Source organism: Camelus ferus, chromosome 34, assembly GCF_009834535.1.
Source record: "Camelus ferus isolate YT-003-E chromosome 34, BCGSAC_Cfer_1.0, whole genome shotgun sequence".
NCBI classification, from domain to species: Eukaryota; Metazoa; Chordata; class Mammalia; order Artiodactyla; family Camelidae; genus Camelus; species Camelus ferus.
In genome coordinates, this window is record NC_045729.1 from 13,061,897 (window position 1) to 13,084,937 (window position 23,041).

Below are 23,041 nucleotides of genomic sequence, written 5' to 3' on the forward strand. Positions count from 1 at the left end.
ATAAATGAAAATAGGTGCTTTAGGGCTTCCCAACCTTTTTCACATAATTAAACATGCAGAAAATAGTGTCAGTTTAGCCATTGGGGTAACTGGGGCTGCTTGGAGATGGACATGAGCCGACATCACCGGCCCCCAGGGCTGGTCTTCCCTTCCCCAAGCTCCATCTTCCCCAAATCACAGGTGGAAGACTTTCATATCTCCACTTGGCTGTGAAGCTATTTGGACATTTTTGTTTTAGAAATAAGTAGTCTTAGCAATGTGAAGAGAATCAGACCTGCACCAAAATCAGGGCCGACCATACGGAGGAGAGTGTTCATAGGTAAAGGAAAGCAAACGTTTGCTTCAGTGTGGAATCCTGAACACAGATGTGAAATACGACTTACACACTTGGAAGAAACCTAACTAGCATCAAAGTTAAGGCCGAACAAGATAGTGCAGGCTACCACGCCACTGCCCGTGTTACAGTGACACAGGAGTGACTGTGCAGGCCTCTTGTGGGCTGGGAAGGAGGCAGCACCTACCAGACAGGCTGGGGGAGGTGCAGACCAACCTGGGGAGGCCTGGGCAGAAACCGAGGTGTAGACAAAGGCAGAAACAAAGGAAGGAATTTTGGTTTTGTGTTGACATGGAGATCTGAGTCTGTTTGCTTGAAAATGCATGGAGTACCACCCATTTGTTGCTCCTTGTTGAGTTTTGTCGTTAATAAGCGAAGTAGTTTTGTAGTCCTGGTGCCTCACCTGTGCTACTGATTGGCGTTGCTGCATGGAGGATGTTATAGACTGAGAAATCACAGAAGCTCGCAGCCCACAATTCCTGGTGATAATTGAAGATGTTTGGTTATAGAAAATTAAAAGGTGCTCCCTCTTTCTTCACTAAACTCAACGACAGAGCAAGAGCAAGAACCCACCAACAAGGCGTGCAGTTTCTATTATAAAAACAGGAATGAATGGCTCTTCTAAAAAATAATAGAACCCACACATTTCTCCTGGTGATTGACAGCAGGGCCACCGTGTGCCTGATTCCAGGGGCAGCCACCTTTCACACTGGAGTTTGTGAGGTTGGGGTGCACAGCCCGTGTTGCCATGTGTGGCAGCTCTCAGAGAGACCTATCTGATCCCCCCGGGGCTTCCCTCCAGCCCGGCAGGTGCGGATGTGCGCTGACCTGTGGCAGCAGCAGCAGCCGGACCTCACTCCCTCCCCCAGCCAAGCTGTGTCCATATTCTTTCATCCTGACTCATCATTTTATTCCAATTCGGATCCACCCAGTTCTCCACAAGGCTTCCCACCGGACCTCTGTTACAAGCCAAAACACATCCTCCTGGCTCATTTGCTCTAGTCATTCCGTTGACCTTTCCAAAGCTATTTGCTGCTCTCGCCATCCTGCTTCTTGTTACGGTGAAGCAGAAAACACCAACAGGCACTCAAGGCAGGAAGCTCTGGCTCCCTCCCAGAGCTTGGGACCGGCTTCGGTTTTCGCACTGATCGCACAGCGCCGTAAACATTTGTTTACGTTCCTGACTCTTCCACTCAGGGTGAGCTTGATGAAGGGCAGAATGATGCTGCTTTGAGCCACGGGGCTCAGCAGGGTGCCCCGCACATAGGAGGTCCTCTTTTAATGTTTGGTAAGCAGGTGAGTAAATGAATGTATCACCTGTCTTAGATTTGGACAGAGTCTCATCCCAAGCACGTGGTTAAGGAGGATTCCTCTCTCCAATATGGACAATACCTGCGCTTTGGCCTTTGTTGAACAGCTTCCTGGGTGATGCTAGGAGAGGCCACTCTGTCTCCGCCAGTGGTTTCTGAGTCTTTTGCTTACCCCCGTGCAGGTGGGGAAGTGGAAAGACAAGTCCCTGCAGATGAAGTACTACGTGTGGCCCCGAATGTGTCCTGAGACCGAAGAGCAGGAGGATGACCACCTGAGCATCGTAACGCTGGAGGAGGCCCCATTTGTCATTGTGGAAAGCGTGGACCCTCTGAGTGGCACCTGCATGAGGAACACAGTCCCCTGCCAAAAACGCATCATCTCTGAGTATGGCACCCTTCCTGGCAGCTCTGGGGGGCATGGGATAGTCAGATTTGACACAGCTGTTAGCACCTGGCTGCGGCCAGAGGCATAGAATGAATTGGGCACCATGTCAGATTTTCACTACTGTTGAGTGATGGGATTTCTGGCAGCCCTGTGGTCTGGGTCTGGTTCTGTCCAGACCAGGACCCGGGAGAATGACTGCTAACTATGTGATCGTTTCCTTCTGCCTCGCCTGGGCTCAATGACCAGAACCTCCAGTTTATGGAGATTTAAGTTTACTTTGGTGTTGAACTGTGTTTTCTCAAGAAGCCGGCATGTCTTGAAATTCAGAGATTTAGAAACATTTTTGGAAATAGATAAAACTAATCTATGCTGTTAGAAGTCAGGGTAATGGTTCTTTCTGATGAGGGTGGGAAGGAACTGGAAGAGAGAACAAGAGGTTTCTGAGGTGCTGGTAACTTTTCTGGATCTGGATCTGGGTTCTGGTTAAATGGGTGCGTGATGGGTTCAGTGTACGAAGATTCATCCAGCTGAACCTTTAGGATATGTGCACCTTCATAATATATATTATCCTTCATAGAAGCATTAAAAATGATGAGGAAACATGGTCCAACGTGATGAGATAATGAGATTATTGCAGTTCTGCGGTCTGATTTATTCCCTCACTCAGGCCTGATGGAAATTGTGCTGAGCCATGAAGGGGGCCCTGCTTTGTGGCTGAAGCTTTAACAGCAAAGGGTAATATTTTGCCTCCTGTATAAAGACTTGTTTTTGTTTTTCTGTTTCTTTATCTGGTTAGAAATAAAACAGATGAGGAGCCAGGTTACATCAAAAAATGCTGCAAGGGGTTCTGTATTGACATCCTTAAGAAAATTTCTAAATCTGTGAAGTTCACCTACGATCTGTACCTGGTTACCAACGGCAAGCATGGGAAGAAAATCAATGGAACCTGGAATGGTATGATTGGCGAGGTGAGTGTCAGGGATTAAGGGCCATTTCCATTTTTAATTTATTTTGTTTCATTTCAATATAAAAAAAAATTCATTTTACAAATTTTAGAAAATAGAAAGCAGTACAGTTGACCCCAGAACAACGTGGGTTTGAACCGCATGGGCAAACTTATCTGCAGATTTTTTTCAATAAATATACAGTGGGCCTTCCTTATCTGCGGGTTCTGCATCTGGGGATTCAAGCAACGTGGATCCTGCACTGTGTTTACAGTCTGCAGTCGGTGGAATCCACAGATAAAGAGGGCTAACTATGGGATTTAAGCATCCTCAGATTTTTATATCCGAGGTAGGTCCTGGAACCAATCCCCCGCAGATGCGGAGGGACAACTATGAGTGAAATTTTACTGGTCCCACACTACAAAGGAAGGCACTGTCAGGCCCTGAGTATCTCCCCTGCGGCAGTCCCTCGCCTTCCCGAATGTTCTGACGACAGCCTTGCACCTCTCTCCCCAGGTGGTCATGAAGAGGGCCTACATGGCGGTGGGCTCTCTCACCATCAACGAGGAGCGGTCAGAGGTGGTCGACTTCTCCGTGCCCTTCATAGAGACCGGCATCAGTGTCATGGTGTCACGCAGCAATGGGACCGTCTCACCTTCTGCCTTCTTAGGTGAGTGATGTGCTTGCAGGTGTGAAGGAGATGGACGAGGGCGCAGGGAGAGGGAATGCAGGACAGGTGCGGGAGCCCGTGGCCAGGCTCTCTCAGCCAGGAGCTAGCTTGCCAGGATCTTTCCTCAGCCAGGGATCTCATTTTGGGAACCTCCAAATTGATCATTCTTCAACATGAAAACTGAAGAGCACCCCCACAAAATAGGAAGGCATGACACCCTGTAAGAAAACGACACAGGATGGGTAGCCAGGGGTTCCCCCTTTAGTCCCACTCCTGCCACCTACTCATCATTTGACCTTGAACAAACTTGCTCCATCCTGGGACCCAGCTTCCTCATCCACAGGAGGCGTTTCAACTAGCTGATCTCTGAAGCTGCTTCCTGCTTTAATAATTCCTAGTTCTGGATATCATTCAAATATCTATTTATTTTCAATTATCTTCAAAAATTTAGCTCAGTACTACCAAAAAAAAGGTTTTCTATTTTCACATGAATTTCGGAGGCTTTGCCAGATAAAGCTGCTCTGATTCTTCATCCTGCCCACCCCATCCTGCCCCATACGATCCTGTACCTCACGCTGCAGCATCACTTATGTGTTAAAAGTCTTCCATATGATATAAGACCGGGAGAGATAAAGCCAAGATTTTAATTAGATGAGGCCTTTTGTGAGCTCATACCCCATATTTTTTGCAGGGGCTATGAGAGCAAGGGGTTGAAAAATAAAATGTCACTTTGAAAACAGGCCAGTGGGCTGGGAGGTAGGAAGCTGGTTTGCTCATCAACAAGCTGAAAGCCCTTGGACCAGTCACAGTCTCTCTGAAGGACACCAACGCTTTTCTTGTGAAGCTATTAGAATAGGTCGTAACTGAACACTTCCTTCAGCTCCGGGGGGGAGGGGGGGTTATTCAATAAATGCACTACGAAGTGGACTTACAGGCTCCATAGAGTTTTCTGTAATTACTCAACTGTCTCAGCTAACCTTCTTACTCAAAGTGAAGCAAATCCTGGCCCTGCCAATTTTATATGAAATGTTATTAGACTGCGCACCCCGAATGCATTAATCCTCATCACAGCTTTATGTATTTTATTTGCTTTTTTCCCTTTACGGGGTAATTGGAACATGAAGAGATACAAATAAAACTTCGTAGTAACTCCAACCCTGTCAGCCTAGCACTAACCTTAACTTCTGAACTGAGAGAGCCAGTGACACATCAGTATAGCTGTACAATGATGTAGAAATGCCCCTGTGTGTGTGTGTGTTTGGAGTTGGGACAGTGGTTAATTACAGGGATGTTATGCAAGAAGTCAGTATTTATTGAACACCTACTATGTGATGCAATTATAGGCATTTTGTGCAAACTAGTTATATGATTTCACTGATGCTATTATACTACCCAATTTATGGCTTAGGAAGCTGAATCTTAGGTCATGCAGTTTTCCAGCAGCCTCTCAGCTAGTCACAGACAGACCCAGGACTAAAGCCCAGATACGGATGCCCTCAGAGTCTATGTTCTAGTACCTACGGGGACATTTCAGAGCTCTGCTCCTAAATCAGGAACTGAGACTGAGATGTGGTGATCCAATGGGAAAGCACAGACTTTTGCCCTCAGAGGCCCTTGGTTCACAGCCCAGCCCTGCCTCTTCCTGAGCATGAACCTGCAAGGCCTGGCCCCTCTCAGTCTCAGTTTACTGTTCTGTAAATGAATATGATGGTCCATGGTGCAAAGGGCCGTTACAAGGACTGTATGAACCAAGTGATGGAAGTACTTTCTAAATTGGTAAGAAAAGACCAATGCAAACGTTCCCTGCGCTTGGGGTACGGAAAGTTACCTGGGCTTCATGGCAGAAAAGGAAGCATGGAGACAATGCTTTTACTCAGATATTCCCTGATCCGGGACAAAGTGAAGTCGGGGTAGGGTTGCGGAGGGTCTCTAACCACCGTCTACAAGCTTTGACTTGTACCTTCTACCTCACCTCTCTGGCTGCTGCTGGACGGTTTTGCATTTCACAGTTGATGTGTGCCTTATCAAGGTCCTTTTTAAATTCATTAAGTGACCAGGCTTTTATAATTATCTTAGGAGATTCAAAAAGTAAAGTCGGTTTCAAGGTAAGGAAATATTTTCTGATTTCTAGCCCATTTTCCGCCTTTTCAATTTCATCTTTATTAATGATTTGGAAGGTGGAGAAAACAGCACCTTAATTCACTTAGTTACGAGTTTCCAATGTGATATGACAGCTAAAAAGGCCAGAACTATTTTGAGACACAATTGAGGAAGCATTGTATTACGGGACCGAATAGTGATTGTCCCTTTTTACCCTATAAAAAGGCCTTCAGAGAGATATCTCCTGCAATACGTGTTCAATTTCTGGATATCTCTAAGCCAGAGAGATTTAGATCAACAGGAAGAGATTCAGCAAGAATGATTAAAGAAATTAAAAACAGCGTGTGTAGAATGGTCTTGCTCCCTTGCCTGGTCTCGCTCCAACAACCCTGTCACCTGGTGATGGGGACTAGATTATGGTTGTTTTATTGATTATAGACAAAGCATGTTCCCTTGTCATTTGCTGGAGCCCCAGTATTGTAGATACTGCTATTTCACGTGGATAGGTTTTTCTTTAGCATTGATAGATTTTTTTTAGCATTGACATAGTCTCACACACTAGTGATGTCTGGTAAAATACACCACAATAAAGCAGGTTTACAAAGTAAATCTAGGCTGGAGAGCTTAAGAGAAGCGAGGCAAGGGGGCAAGGGAGTTATTCATTGTACCTAATTATTACTGAACCAATCCAAGCCTGAAAGAGTAATAACCAAGTTTGTTGAGCATGAACTTGGCCACAAGGCTCGGAAGCATTGGCAAAAGCCCTTCCAGGTCCCACTGTGTGGTGTGGCCACACAGATGAGAACGCAAACCAAGAGCCAGTCCAACATGCCTCATTCCCTCCTCGTCTAGTACTTCTGGCTGCACCATTTCCTGAAAGACCCAGACAGCGGTCCAAAAAAGGCAGAAACTATCTCTACAGTCTGAGAAAGGACAGGCAAGAGGCTGTTCTTCTCCTATGTTTGAAAGAAAATTAACTTTGACTTGCCCATCAGGGGAAGGGAGATGCTCAGACACGGCCTTTTACTCCTTCCTAACCCGGGCCGGGCTCTCTGCAAGGGCACACACACGCGTGGCTTGTTTCCCCAAGACACGTGTCTCGGGCGTGAATTAGCAGGTGAACCGATGGGAAGCCGTCTGTCCCACTGTAACCCCCGCGCCGCCGTGCTTCTCCCGCAGAGCCGTTCAGCGCCGACGTGTGGGTGATGATGTTCGTCATGCTGCTCATTGTCTCGGCCGTAGCCGTCTTCGTCTTCGAGTACTTCAGCCCCGTAGGGTACAACAGGTGCCTGGCCGACGGCAGAGGTAAGGCCAGCTGACCCACCGCGCATCACAGCTCTCCGGTTCTCACTGCGAACCTCGGTGCCCCTGCCCTGCCGTCTGCCTCCTTCCTGAGACCGACCCACTTCTGAAAATGAACCCTCAGCCCTCTAGGCCCCCACCTTGGTGACCCATTAGAAAGACCCCAATTAAGATGTCAGTTTGAACTTACAGGTCCCCTCCCTGGCTCAAGCCTGGCCCTGAGCCTGGTCCCACCCTGGGCAGGTGGGAGGAAAGCCAGCAGTAGACACGCGTGGCATGAACATGTGAGGGGAAACTGTTTCCATGACCCTAGGCTGTGAGCAGTCCATCTGACGAGGTGGACTGATGAGGCAGATCATACACATGTACCAAGAATAAGGAACAACAGGTTTCCCCAGGGCGTACGCAGGGTAGTTGTGGCTGAAAGGGTCCTCCACAGCCAGAGGATCACACTGAGGTACCAGATCTCCAGTGCACGGGTCCCTGGCTCACACCCCTCTGCCAGGGAGCAGAGGAGCTGGGTACTTGAAAGAAAATGGCCAGGAGATAGCAATTCTCACTCACGGCTACTCTTCGGGGCGGGCCCACTTCCGGCTGGGTAGTTCTGGAGATGTGAGTGGGTTCCTTACAAGGCAAAGGTGCAGAGACCCCATTTTCTAATATTCTGATTAAGTCCAGAGTGGGCTTGAACCACTGTATGTTTCCAAATAGTGCTTCTCCACCTTGGTTGCATATTAGAATAACCACCCATGCCGCACTAATTTAATAAGAATCTCTGGAGTGGGGTGCCAGGCAGCAGTGTTCTGTAAAACTCCCCTTGTGCTTCTGTTGAATTCACAGTCCAGGTTAGGAACCACCCCTGGACTGAAGTACTTCCAGGTGCAGACCCGCCTTCCAATTTGGGGTTCTGGGCTGGAAGTCTGGATGCGTCCACAGTAGGGAATCGTCAGGGGATTCCTGCCTGTGCTCATCCAAAAGCCGTGACTGCCCCCATCCCGCTGGGCGTTAGTAACAAATGAAACATCTGACAAACAAAGAGGACATACACACGTTGACAATGTCACTGTCACAAACCAAAGTTAGTGTGCACCTCCCCACCCACCCTCAAGGAACATCAATGAGGCAAAAAATCAGACACAAAATTCAGAGCAAGGGCTTACAATTACTGCTCACTTTACCAAAGGATGCTTGTCTTCACAAAGGACTTCAACATGGGGCCACTTTAAATATCAAGTCTCCTTGGGGCATTTTACAATGTACCAAACTTTGATTTATAAACAACTTTTTAGTTACACATCTGTTCCATGAAATATCAGGCCCACACGCGCAGATGTGTGTGCACAGTTAGATACTAGGCTCGACACATGTAGTCACTGATGATTTAGTTGGTGAGCAGATGCTACCCGGAGCACGGAGAGCAGCGTAAGACCTGGGCTAATGTGCTGCAAAACTGTGCAGGCAGCTGTTGGTTTCTGCACTGGAGGGGCTACACGCAGACCCAGACAGCAGGCAAGGTTTCACCATCGCCAAGCGGAGAAAGCAGTGCGGTCACGAGAACGTTATGGGCAGAAGCCCTGGCATGCTCTGTGCAAAGGTGGGGTGGAGGACAGTCAAGGACAGCCTGCCTTTCCGCCCTCAGATACGTGTGGCAAAGCCGAGGGGCTGTGACTTCCCCTCTGGGCTTCCTCATACTCTTCCACGGAAGGCAGGTCTATGGAAACCAGACGAGAGGAGTTGGCACTGGAGTGAAGTCAAGGTTGTCTTTGAAACCTTCAGTGCTAGGTTCCAGAAACTAAAGATAAACCAGGAAAAAGTGCATTCAAAGCCATCCGGCCCCGTGTGAGTGAAATTGGAGGAGGCCCATGACAGTGGCAGAAAAAGACCCCACTCAGCTCTTCCTGACCTTCTTTGAAGTTCAAAGGCTTTCCTGGTAGATACAGATACAGATGTCAGGAACAATGGTAATGAGGCTGCGCGTGGCCAGAGTGGGCTGCTGCCTTTGTTACTCAGCTTTGGTGTCATCTAAGGGTCTGAGACACTCGAGGGTGGGAGGCGGCTCCTCTGGTGCCCTGGCTGAGTCATGACCACTGGCTGGAGCAGGATCCCCCCACACCTGGGGCCTCTGGCTTTTCTCCTAAGGGACCCTCTTCTGCCTGCCTGAGGGTCCCAGGAGAAAAGAGACACAAGCTGTCTACTGGAAACACTGTCTGGGGAAGGGCTGGGGCTCAGTTGGCCAGGATGCTGCTCTGAGTGGGAACTTACCAGCTCTGTGTGCTTGCAGGTTCAAGTAGAACTGGTGGCTGGGTCTTAACTCTCTGTCCTTGTCTTTTTGTCCTGCCAGAGCCAGGCGGCCCATCTTTCACCATCGGCAAAGCTATTTGGCTGCTCTGGGGTCTTGTGTTTAACAACTCCGTCCCTGTGCAGAACCCAAAGGGGACCACCTCCAAGATCATGGTGTCGGTGTGGGCCTTCTTTGCTGTCATCTTCCTGGCCAGCTACACTGCCAATTTAGCTGCCTTCATGATCCAGGAGGAGTACGTGGACCAGGTTTCTGGCCTGAGTGACAAAAAGGTAGGAGAACCATTTGAAACCGCCCATCTATCCCTCGGTCCCGTTCTGAGCCATTCTCAAAGCTCTCGAGTGCCTGTTAATTTTCTAAATCTTTAGAATCGACAGTTCTTTCTTATGTTTCCTTAAATCGGGACACGGGAGCAGAAGTCAGTTTCCCCACCGAAATAATATTCCTTCGCGTTCGCCTTCTCGTTTGTGAAACGTCGTCACGGGCGCGCCTGGGCTGCACATGAAGGGCTTGGTATGTTGGCGGCTCTCTGAGTGCACAGGTCCTCTTGCTGGAGACGCCCGCGTGGCCTGCAGCACCGGGCTGTGCTTTGGGGTGTCATTAGAGGGCCTCCCCGTGCACCCACACTCGGGGCACCGGCCCACTGTGGTCTTTGCTTTCCTCCCAGAGCTGTTTGCCCGTGGGCTCTCCCTTTGCGGGCACACTCGTGTGTTCCCAGGGTTGAGACGGAGGGCTCCTCTCACCGTGTCCCACTGATTCACTTGATGACTGCCCGTGTGGTGCCGGTGGCTGGGTTGCCCCCATACAGGCTGCAGGCCTCCCTGCTGGCCTGCGCAGTGGAGAGAGGAAGAGGAGTGTCTGCTGGTTGCCGTGGTCTCTGAGTGAGGATGTGCGAAACCCATGCTCAGTACAGGTGACTCTCTAGGTCTGCCAGAATCATGCCTAGATCCCCCAGATCTTTCTGGAGACTCACTTACAGCACATTTCCTACCTCTCCAGTACCTTAAGATTTAGAAAATGTGATTTCCCACCCCTTTTCCCAGGATGAAACTGGGTGATACCAGCAGACGTGTTTAGACTCGATGGTCTTACAGTTAATGGTTTACACGTGGGTCAGCTCTCCCCAGGCTAAACCTTAAACACTTAGCAAATGGTTGGAGACGAATGACAAGGAGAGATACTCTCTTTGAGGGCTCAGGTTACGATTTCTTTGTCTACTCATCACCACACACGAAGAACATTCAAAAGCATAAGGAAGATAAACCAGCTTCTTACGAGAATGAAAAGTAAATACACACACACACACACACACACACAGACGAACCCCTCCCCCTTGACCTCTTTATGTTGTCTCTTTCTCTGGTTTGTCTTCCTTTTTACTTTAGTTTTCCTCCCCAGTTTTAAAAGTATCCTGTCCGACTCTTGTATTTCCTTCTTCTTTATTTTTAAGCTTCTTTTTACTTATTTCTTCCAGCTCATGATTTATTATGCATTTATTCATGTATTCATTCATTTATCACTTAATTCATTGTAAGCCTCTCTCCCCCTCATTGTTCCTTTGTCAACATCCTGCCTTCACCATTGCGATCCTCTCAGAAAATCTGGGTTAGACAGCTCCCTTCACCCCTTCAACAACTAGTTTTTGTGCCTGTTTCTGTAAGTCTGTTTCTGCAGTAGAGGGGCCGACAACAGCTGTTTCCCGGGGCCCCATCCTTGGAGGAGGCATAGCTGAGGGAGCCATGCCCGTCTTAGAATGTGAGTGTGGCAGGATCGTGACAGACCATGTCCTCACGTGTGGATCTGTCAGAGGTGTGGACGACCGGGTCCTCGCCTCAGGAAATGGCAGAGGGGTGGCGTATCATGTCCCCATGCAGAGTCTGGCGGGACCATGTGGCTGTGCAGTACATAACATGGTCGAGGGGTGGTGGACCACAGCCCCCTGGGGACTCTGGGCCATTCCGCCCTTATCATGTTGCTTTCTTCCAATGTCTCTGCGGATTGCTTAGGACGCTGTATCTTTCTCTCCTGGGCCCCCTCCCACCTGGCAACAACCGGATGATATTCTACTTGAACTAAGCATAATTGAGATGGAGGGAGATTGTTTTCCCTTCTGTGGTTTTGAAAGAACATACTGTTCTAGGCTGCTTGAACCAGAGAGGCTGGGCACTGTCTGTCCTCCACACCATTCTGGTTATGTTCCCAAAAGTTGGATCCCATTAGTTCTCTGCTTACAGAACTTCAGTGGCTCCATCGCTCATAGAATAAAGACAATTTTTTTTCCAATGTGGCTTTCAGAGCTTTTACAAATGATTCCCAGTGTGCCCCAGCAATTCCGTCTCATCGGTCCATGCATCCATTCTTACATCCTACGTTCTAAGCATCCTTGCCTCATATCCTTCCCAAGGATGCTTCTCTGCATCTGCCTGCGATGTTCCTCTCCTCACGTCTTTACTCCCCAAACTCCCACTGAAACTTAGGACACAGACTAGATGTCACTTTATTTGGAAAGCTTTCTCATCCGGGCTCATGTGGGAAGCTAGCCGTTCTGTCCTCTGTCCTGGCAGTCATTCATACCTGTATTACAACACCTGTCTTCCACATTTACTGTAGTCATCTGCAGACCTGAACCTGGCTATATCTACCTCTGCTTGACCATGGGCTCCACAAAGGCAGTGACCATAACTTGGTTATCATTTTTATAAAAAGTCTGTGGGGAGAGAGGGAGAGAAGGTATATTTCCTTGAGTCTTTTGCATAGAGCAGTGGGCTAAGCATTATAGACAAAGAAAGCAGCAAAGGAACCAGAACCCTTTAACAGCTGTTCAATTTGAAAATGGTTATCTGATACATTTCAGCATTCTGCAAATGACAAAATAGGAAATTGTAAGCATCCTACCAGGAAATGTCAATATAATTTACATAATTATAGAAAACATGTAAGTAACGAATGACATACAACTGCATGTCCGTGTCAGGAACAGTACTATAAATCAGAGATTTTTCTGAAAGTGCACTTAAAATATCAAAATTCTTACTAGTTTTACTTCAAAACACCTAAAGAACACTAAGTCTCAGGAATGACTTTGCATGAGACGAAGTGTATCCTGTGAATTTAGAAAAAGAAAATAATAAAGTCGTCAAAGCAATAACATTGAGAACAGAAATGAGGTGATTTGGAAAATTCTTTTTTCAATGTAATTAAATTTTCATCAAGGAAGGTAACATTTAAAGTGGAGAAGTGTTTCTAAACTCATTTTGACTATCACGGTTGATGTATCTTCTCTGTAACTCAGATCAAACGATAAATATTTTGGAGTGATGATGGGAAGATATTTGTAGTCATTAAACCTATAAATTTTAAGAAATTATCTTCAAATTTATGACAGAAAAATGTTCCCAGAGCGCACTTATGTTAAGGTACAAAGTCAGGCTGTTCAGAGTGAAACTGCCATGAATTCCTATTTGGGGCTCCTTTTGACTGGGCGGCTCATCACATCAGGGAAGTCTGAGTTACTCCACTACATGCTACAACTAAATGTGAGTGCAAGTTCTCACATTTAGCAGCCCTACTGTACATTCTGTCAGCTCCCCCAGTGGGAGGAGGATGTAAGGAAGCTGGTGACATCTTTTTTCTCTTAACAGAGAGCCCACAGTGCTAATTCTTGTGTTCTCAGCTTCCCAGATGGATTTCTCATTTTGCAGTCTGCCCATCACCTTATGGAGGAGAATCAGCTTGGCCAACGAAGGAGGGGCCTTGGGTGCATTAAATATGTTACATATATGTTATATCAGTCATCTTCATGCGGGTACAATTAAGCGCATTCTACCAATCAGGACACCGAGACTCTGCGAAGTTTAGTGATTCCGTAAAGTCACACGTTATCAAGTGACAGAACCAAAGTTTGGGTCCCTGTGTGTTTGGCTCTAAAAATCACTCTGCCAGGATGTGTCCCTTGTGGCCAATCCCAGACAAAGCTGTGACATAGCGGAGGACCAGTACTGACACCCCTGCCCTCTCATTGAATGACCTTGCACTTAACCTAGCCCTTCTCAGGTCAGCGCACTACCGAGCAAGCCTGCTCCTACTACTTCTACCACTGCTAGTAATAATAACAGTTATCAGTATTACTAATACAACTTCAACAATAATATCTCTGCTAACATTTTTCAACTCTCAGGAGCCAGGCACAGTGCCAAATACATTACATGGATTATCTTATGTAATGGTGCTTTTAATACCTTCATTTGCAGATGAGGAAATTGAAGCTTGGAGAGGTTAAGTAATTTGCCCTTCTGTTGTTCCCAGTTGGCTCCAGCCCCTGAAGAGTGTGCCACGTGTTCAGATCCCTGGGCTTTTCCCAGTTCATCCCTTCCCTTCCTGACCTTCCATCTACCTTCCCAAAGCTTAACAAGTGAGATGCTTTTCCTCTACTAAAACGTAGCCATCTGATTAAGCCGATCCAAAACAATCAGATAGTATTTTAACATTTGCCCTTTCTTTAAAGAGTTTTTCAGAGGCATTCCTTTAAACAGAAACTGATGGTGATTTTCTGTTCTTGGACAGGCTAAGGGCCCACAGATTGACTGTAGCCTGGGCCTGTTGTGACCCTGAGCTTTAAGGAGGGTGGGAGAGTGGTGGCAGCAGGCGAGAGAAGGGTCAGTTACAGACTCGGGGGGTGAAGGGAGTCTGCAGGGAGGCAGAGACTGCCAAGGTCCCTGGAGGTGGCCGTGTGGCCACTGGGCTCCCACAGGCACCTGGCTGCACCCTGCCTCGCACACACCTACCACCAGTGCGACATAAACGGCGTTATATTTTGCGGTTCTTTTCCTCGAGGCACTCTAGGAACTTTATTCACTTTAAAAATGTCAAAAGGATGCTTATCTAGTTAATGAGGGTGGACATCTTTGCCTGCAACATTGAAGGTGCAACCGGGACGGCCATCGAAAACTGAAATGAGGACCCCGCGGCTCTTCTAGACAATGATTATTCTGAGTTTCTGAGAAGTTCCATAGGGGCTGGAAGTTGCCTCAGGTTCTTTCTGCAGACCGCAGCGTATGACTTCTCAATCAGCATGCAAACAAATGCGTCAGTACACCTGGAAGAACACCAGCCTGGTGATAAGCATGTTTACCCCACAGCTACGCTGGCGTGTGACGTTTGGATGGCATTTGAGCCTGCGTGAGGAAGGGGGCCATGCTCACCACTGTACAGACGGGGCTTCCTGGCTCTGTTAACTTTGCTGAAAGCCAGTGGGAGACAGCTGACTGCAAGCCTGATCTGTCGCACCGGGTCCCGGACCAGAACATCTTGGTCAGATCGTGGAATACTGAGCTACAAATAACCCACTCGGGAAAGCAGCCGGCATGACCATTGTCAGGGGGCTGACAATGAGGCCTGGGCTGGGCCTCCAGGTAGCCGAGCGAAATAAGGGCCTGATTTATAGCACGGAGTCCTCTGGAGCAGTCAGGCATCTGGTCCTGCTGCAACAGCTGGTCACAAGCAGTTCTGGAGGAAGTGACAAGAGAAGAAAACTCCCCAAACCTGGGAGTCTCTGGGGCACAGGACACACATGGGTCGGGGAGGGGACACCTGCCCCTTTGCCTCCCAATTAGCAGAACCCATCTGACAAGATCCATGGACCACTGCCCCAGGGACTGAGCCCCCTCATTCTTGCCAGGGTGGTCTCCATCCAGATGGACCCAGAGCAAAGTGCTGGGGCTTGCACAGCCCCAGGTCTGTTGCTCGGAGTCAGCTGTCACCACTTTTCTGGTTTATTTGAGAATGGGACCCCCACATCCCTCAGCTGGCCCCCTTGAGTTCTACTTCCTGAGTCTGTTCTTGACTTGACTGGCTGCCTCGACTGAGGCCCCCAGTGGAGCTTAGCAGTGGTCACCCTCCCAGTCTGAGGATACAGGTGTCCCAGTGTTAACTGCTGGGCTCCGGAGAGGGCCCCCAGGGTCCTCTTTCTCTGCTGTGTCCCCTTCACAGCATCAGGCGTCACTCTGCCCTTTTCTCCTTGAATGACCACCTGCTTCTGACCTTCTGTGACTTCCCACACAGGATTGCTCACCTCCCACCTCTGCTGTACTGTCAGGGCTTCTCGGGGTTGAATGGTGTTCCCCCAAAAGATTCGTCTACCTCCTAATCCCTGGACCCGTGAATGTTGACCCTATTTGGGAAAAAGATCTTTGCATATGCTATTAAGTTGAAGCTCTCAGGTTTATATCATCATGGATCACTGCTAAGTCCAGTGACAAGTGTCCTCAGCCCCTTGTCCCCTTTAAACCTTGGTGCTTCTCCTATTCACCCCATCTCCTCTGTCAGCCACCTAGCCCCGTCTTTCCAAAGGGGGTATTTCTTCCAGCAGAATCCAATTCAGCTCCTCTTCCAACTAATCTCCTTTGCTTAGAAGAACAGATCTATGTCATGCTGAAGATTTGCAGAGACGTGGTTTAAACCCAGAGGGAGTCTTCTCCATGCTGGTTAATTTTAGGGAGACAATAAAAAGCCTACATGTCACCGTGTGCTCCCTTTTGCTCTGTCCTTGAGTCTGATGACTGTTCGTTTCTCAGAGCATGAAGTGTGTTGTCTGTGTGCTCCTTTCCCGCACAGCCTTCAGCTAGACCTCTGAGCAGGAATGTCATTGTCACAGGGAACTGAGGACATGTTTCTGTAAGATGTATCATTTTCACAACTCTTCTGGGGAAAGTAACACTAATGCACCCCTCTCGTAGTCTGGATTTTGCTGTGTTGTTCAAATCTTGCAAGGAACGAAGCACCGGTGATATTTTTCTCATCAAAGGCAAGCAGGTGTCCTCACTCTTCATGTAGATGAACGTATCTTCCTTGTTACACAGAAATGCACACTCATATCTGCATGTATGTGTGTGCATATGTGTGTACATATATGTATACATATGTTTATCTCAATCCTCCGAAACAACATAAAGATAACAAGATTTGGGTAATGAGGAACTTGACGCTTAACAAAGCTGCATGAGGAATGCAAGTTTCCCATGTGCATAGAACATAAGTTTTCCAAAGTGGATCTGAGAAAGGTTGTCTTTACCTGGAAAAAGAAGCAAGTTTTGTCTCATTCTGCTGGTATCAATGGAACCATCTTTTTGTAAAATGAAACCAAATGAAATGAAGGGAGAAAGAAGGAAGCAAAGAAAAGAAAAAAGAAAAAGAAGCATCAGAACCCAACGTAAGCTCGATCTGCTCTGTATAACTCTTCTTAGAAAGGTGTTCTGGGTAGTGAATATTAGAGTGATGGACGCCTTCCTGGAGCGATAAGATTTTTTTTAATTGCTACGACAAGTTAACATGAAGATGAATTCACACTTTCCCCACCTGGATTGAATTGAGCTGGGCCCCAGATGAAAGCCAGCAATAGACAAAAAACAATTTTATTAACAAAAATCAAAGCATAGAGCACCACGTGTGGTACTCAAGCTTTGGGTGCTCTGGGAGTAGGGGAAAAAAGAGTGAGCACTTCTCCAATCATTAAATTTCTCTCTGTGGCTTCCACGTGGGATATCTCTGGGTCAGGGCATCTCTTCCAGGTTGGGAGGAGTGGTGGCTCTTGGGGCTCCCACCAAGTTCAAATCTATTTCCAGTCAAGTCTCTGGTTCTGAGACAAGGGAGCTGTTGCCTTTGGCTAACTGTTAAAAGGAGTTTCTTCATTCAGAAGTGTATAGACATCGCAGAAAAATAAGAGAGTTCTTCAACATCCTTTTCTCTCTCGTTAAGAACAAAAGAAATTGACACAACATTGTGAAATGACTATACTTCAATAAAAATAAAATAGTAAAATTTTTTAAATTGAAAAAAAGAACAAAAGTTAGAAATAAGTGTTTCAGTACAAGGGGGCTGAGCTTTTACATGCTAACTAATCTTGGCTTGTGGGTTAAGGATTTATTAAGAATGAGTGTTTCACTTCTGGGCAACTAAGTTCAAGTCCTTCGAGACAAATTAATGCAGCCATGAAAATTTATATGGGGCCAAAGTCATCAGGCCTAAAATGAATCAAGTTTTAAAGATGTCAGAATTGTATTCGCAGTGAAAATTGTAATCCGGGCTGGCTCTGGGCTTCTAAGGATGTTTCGGCCTTTCCACCCTCCCAGGGCCCCCTCGCTACAATGATGGTAAGGGTGCATGAGGGTCTCTGTGGACTGGTTGCAGCCTGCTGTATCTGGGAAGTTTTCTGCAAAACTGGGCATGTGCTAGGGCCAAGGGGCTCCTGAGGATGCCTGAGGCTCAGGAAGCCCCACCACTTTATTTACAATTCAGTGTCAGGGTCAAGTTTTCCTTTCCAGCCATGGCCTACTGGCACCATCGCCCCTGACGCTTCCTCTGGTGTTTTAATCCAGTCCTATTTGGGCAGCTCTGGTTCAGAGCGTCAGGGGCACTGACACCAGCCAGTGTGACCCCGAGAGCTGCCCGTGTGGAGGGTCCCCGAGGTGCAGGCAGCTGAGCCTTTCAGGAGGCAGAGTCAGGAGGAGGAAGATCAGGGTCTTGGGTCCTCGCTGTAATCATTACGGGGTTAGTCTGTCCAAGCAGGCCTGTCTGTGGTGGGGATGCAGGAAGGAGTGGCTTCCAGGGAAGCGGTGGGCTAGAGGAAAGGGTTGGTATCAAAGTCACTAGGGGGACCCTTTCAGACTAGATGGGACTCTGTCCATCCGGCTGGAGGTAAAAGCACAGGTGGGAAAGCTGCCACCTGAGCAGGACCCGCCAGGACGCAGGCAGGAAGCAGGAGTGTGAACAGGGTTGTGGCAGTGAACAACTCTGCGGGGAGTTATTGCAGGGCTGCGCCTCCCCCCGCCCCCACCTTTCCCCCGCGTCTCTCAAACCTACGGAAGGGCTTGGAGGGGACCCTTCGGAGAGCTTGGACTTCACCGCCTGCCGTCAGCGTGGGGAAAGATGGCATTTGACTCAAACCTGGGAAGACCGAGGTGACAGGTCTTGGCCAGTGGCCCCGTGGGTGGGTGACTCCCACCGAGGGCAGTCGGCTCTGTGCCCCTCAAGTCCACATTAGGCAGGCCACATGGGCAGGGGGGCCAGTCTGGGCCAGGAGTGCAGGGAGGAGACTGCAAAGGGGGCTGCCCACGGGGCTTCCTGCGCAGGGTGAGGCGGCCGAACCTGGAGGGGTGGCGCCCGATGGAGGGGCCGAAGGGACTGCTGTAGACAACTAGCTGCCGTCAGGGACTGAGACCGGGTTCACACTGAGAGGCCCTCTGGGAGAAGAGTCTGCTTTGCACAGTGGCCTTGTCTAGAGCGCGTCAGTGCCCGGTCCCTGCAGCACCACAAGGGGGGTTCCTGCCTGCCTCTCGGCGCCCCCTCCTCAGCCTTCCACCCCAGGCCCCCCCGGGAGCGGGCAGAACAGCGCAGGCGCAGGTTCCGTACAAGCTGGCTCCGCTGCGGGCTTTATCCCCTGGCCAGCTGACCTTGGCTGGGACTCCTGCGGCCGCGCGTGCCTGCCTCCGCCCTTAGCGCTGAGCGGTCGCGCACTATTTGATGAACGTGTACTATGTGCCTGCTGTTAGGCTCGTCACATCTGTTGCTGCTTTTAATCCTCGTGCCCACCCTTTGAGACAGATGTTATTAACGTCTTTCACTAGGTGAAGAGACTCATTGAAGGATCAAGCAAATTCACTGAAGTCACACAACTAGGAAGTGAGGGTGTCAGGACCTGATCCAGGGAGAGCTGACTCCAAAGCCTGCAGCTGTCCCGTCTCACTGTACGGCTGTAGCCCCACGTCCCCTTTGTGTGGACACAGGAACGAGGGACACGCTGCTAGAGGCGCTGGCCTGAGGCAGCAGAATCCAGTCAAGCCCCTGTCGTGGGGCCGCTCTGGTCTGGCTTCTCAGATTCTCAAGGGGGTGATGAAGGACCCCTGCCAACCTACAGAAGAGTGAGCAGACCACGCTCTGCCCATCTGTGAATGCACAGGAAACTAGAAGAGACTTTTGTTCCCTCGAATCTAGGAATATCCAATGACTCTGTTGCCTTTGGTTCTGATCTCAATAGTCCCTCACACATTTAAGAGCCACTTATTTTTTTAAACATTTTTTTTATTGAGTTATAGTCATTTTACAATGTTGTGTCAGATTCCAGTGTAGAGCACAATTTTTCAGTTATACATGAACATACATATATTCATTGTCACTTTTTTTTTTTTGCTGTGAGCTACCACAAGATCTTGTATGTATTTCCCTGTGCTATACAGTATAATCTTGTTTATCTAGTCTACATTTTGAAATCCCGATCTGTCCCTTCCCACCCCCGTCCCCCTTGGCAACCACAAGTTTGTATTCTATGTCTGAGTCTGTTTCTGTTTTGTATTTATGTTCTGTTCTTTTTTTTTTTTTTTAGATTCCACATACGAGCAATCTCATATGGTATTTTTCTTTCTCTTTCTGGCTTATTTCACTTAGAATGACATTCCCCAGGAACATCCACGTTGCTGCAAATGACGTTATGTTGTCGGTTTTTATGGCTGAATAGGATTCCACTGTATAAATATACCACATCTTCTTGATCCAGTCATCTGTTGATGGACATTTAGGCTGTTTCCATGTCTTGGCTATTGTAAATAGCACTGCTATGAACACTGGGGTGCAGGTGTCATTTTGAAGTAGGGTTCCTTCTGGATATATGCCCAGGAGCGGGATTCCTGGGTCGTATGGTAAGTCTATTCCTAGTCTTTTGAGGAATCTCCATACTGTTTTCCACAGTGGCTGCACCGAGCCAGCAGTGTAGGAGGGTTCCCTTTTCTCCACAGCCTCTCCAGCATTTGTAAGAGCCACTTATTTAATAAGGGTTGACTGGGTGAACGAATTGAAGAGACATGGACTGTTGTTGGGCGCCATGTTTCCTCTCTTCTAGGAAATAACCCATATACATACTTAGTCCAGCCAGAAAAGAAAAGAGGAGAGAATCAGAGAGGAGGGAAGCGCACCCTACCTCCCCCACCATCCTCATCCTAGGAGGAAACCAAAGCAAGAATGGCATTCATTCACTGTTTCTGAAGTACTTGTGGCCAGGAGACCATGAGTGGCTTAAGTCTATAAAGCACCTTGATACTAAGCGTGCTAAATGCTTAATTTCGTGAAACTTCCTCACACATCTCCCAGCTTACCACGAGCACCCCAGCGTGCACTGAGTCAAGTATAAGGCAGTTCCACTTCTTGCAAGAACTGATCGCGGGCAGACCCAGAGACAGCTGGGACTCAGCCTTTTTCGGACCGAGTACAAAAGAGACCTCGAGCTGGGTGTCATCCTGGTACTGAAGAAGGAATGCCGTGATGTCTAGTGACGTCTCCTAGCGGGCTCAAGTACACATTGAACAAGACGGCAAACAGCCCTGCGTTAGGAAGGACGCTGCAGCTGCTGACCTCCCGGGCAGAGGCACTGCTGGGGAAAGGGCCTCTGCTTGCTTCCAGGGGAAGAAATGCACTTGAGCACACGCGGTTATCCACTTACGTGCCTTTACATGGCACACCCACCATCACTGCAAACACGCACACACTAGAGGCTGCAGATGCGGCTTGACCAGGTGGACACGCTGAGCAATTTCTGCCTTTTCCTTTTCTCCTTATAAAAGCACGTCCAATTAATTGTGGCCAATTACAGACAAATCCCTTTCTCTCTGCCAATCACGGCTGCCTGAACAGGCAAGAGGCGCTCTCACCTGCTTCATTATGCAAATTGATATTCAAACGCTGAAGAGCAGTGCAGCCTTCAGCACAGCAGTGATTCCAGGTTGCTAATGAGAAGAGGCGGCTGCCAGACTGGTTGCTTTAACCCTCTGGTGCCGAGGGAGGAGGCCGCGAAGGTTCAAGTGGATGTGGAGGCAGAGTTGAGGTCGATGGTGGCTCCCAGAGCACCTGCTACCCTGATGCAAATCAGAAAGTCATCACTAGTTCTGACAAGATTCGGGACAATTTGGGGTCCAAACAGCATAGACAGAATAGCTTAATTCTTTAAACACCCCAGTGATCTGACAACCATAAATACCGTTTCACGGGACATGTGGGCAGCCATTAGCTTGGGGTCAGGTAGTGACCACAGACGTATCAATACTCAGAATACTTGGAGTCAGGGGCAAGCGTGCTCCACCCTGTAAAGTGCACAAAACCGTCAACACGCACACAGAAACTAATGAGCACTAAGGTCTCACATCATGAGATAAATTTATTTGGAAAAGTCCTATATCATTCATTCAGGAACTCCTATCCAGAGGGCAGGAGTGATTTGCTTCCCCAGTCCTCACAGCTGTGAGGACTTACTTCTCTCTTGACGGCCTCACCTTGTCACCTTGCCCCAGCCCTTCAGAGCCTCCTCTTGAGTCGTAATTACCATCTCTCCTCTCAATCCCAAGTCATCGAAAGGAGGCTTTTAACAAAATCATGTAATTGTGGCCCTGGTCCTCTCTGCTGGAGGTGGTCTCGGCGACATGAGTAGGGCTGGGAGGGGTTTGGTGTTGGGAAGCTGGGCAGTTTTCCAGCCCCTCCTCAACAGTGTTCATGATGAGCCCTCAGTTTTCGGTTTGAAGTGTCCAGCACACATCATCCGTTACATCCGTTAACAGCCCGTGTTCCAGGATGAGTCCCTCCGGGTTAGAGATGACCCCGACAAGCGGCCACCCCACCACCACCCCCTCCCCTGGTGGTACCAGCGCTCCGTGTGGGCTACTGCATACACATGACAAGGACAGCATGGCGTCCTTACAGCATCTGAGGGACGCGTGGCTCAGCGGGGAAGGAGGCTCCCAGGGCAGTCCGCAAGCGGGCTGGTCGGGCTGTGTGACCGGTACTGTTTTGGAAAGCTTTCTTGTGCTTATACTTACAGTTTGAACATTTATGTAAAAAAACCAAAAAATTTAAACTGCTTCTTAAATGCAGATATCTTGGAGACGTTGAGTAATAGTTTAATCACACATCAGTGAGACTTTTTCTTTAGATTGTCTCTCTCTTGACTCCTAGATGTGATTCCTTCAGACCGAAAAAAAACAGGGCTTTTGATTTTGTGGACGTGGATCATGTAGGAAAATAGGGACTGTCAGGTTTGGATGCCCTGGAGGGGAGCTTAGAAAAGCAGCGGAGTGCAGGAAGTGGGGTCTGCATATAGAAAGGGGAGTGCGAGGGCCAGCCCTGACCCCGTCACCATCTCCTGCCCCTCCACACCCCCAGGGGCCCCGCTCCACCCTCCTACAACAGCCAGAAGCCACCTCTGTCACCACCCGCCCCAGCAGAATCATTGATCACTTGCCCGTTTCCTTCACTGCACTGTAGGCTCCTTGAGGCAACAGACGTGCTTTCAGTAACTCTGTCTGTTCAGCTCCTGGGCTCCTGCCTGGTGCAGCATAGAAGGGTGTTAAGTGAATGAATGTTCCCAGAACAGAAGCTAATAATATTAACACTAAAATTCTGCTCTCTTATGGATGAAATTGCCTTTAATGAGCTAACCATTTACAGTATTCTTTCTCTGGGGAAATGTATTTCAGTTTTTGAACAGCTGACTTCTAAATGAACTATTGAGGACAATGTGTTCATAGGTTGGAGCCTGCCTATTAAAAAAATTGCATTTCTAAGTCCCCAAATAAATCAATCCTTGTATTACGTGTTCCTGTGCAGCGTTGGCTACCACGGCTGTCATCTGTGGTGGGCGCTCCAGAAAACCACATCAGCGGTCA

At 48.4% G+C, this 23,041-nt stretch overlaps 1 protein-coding gene across 1 annotated transcript in view; it reads left to right on the top strand.

The window, feature by feature from the left end:
- GRIN2B (glutamate ionotropic receptor NMDA type subunit 2B) overlaps window positions 1-23,041 on the top strand; it is a 377,702-nt gene that overhangs the window by 325,257 nt on the left and 29,404 nt on the right. The window contains exons 6-10 of the mRNA XM_032473100.1: window positions 1,827-2,029; window positions 2,826-2,997; window positions 3,490-3,643; window positions 6,923-7,048; window positions 9,387-9,616. Coding sequence (XP_032328991.1) covers window positions 1,827-2,029; window positions 2,826-2,997; window positions 3,490-3,643; window positions 6,923-7,048; window positions 9,387-9,616 — 885 coding nt within the window. The remainder of the gene's footprint in view (window positions 1-1,826; window positions 2,030-2,825; window positions 2,998-3,489; window positions 3,644-6,922; window positions 7,049-9,386; window positions 9,617-23,041) is intronic.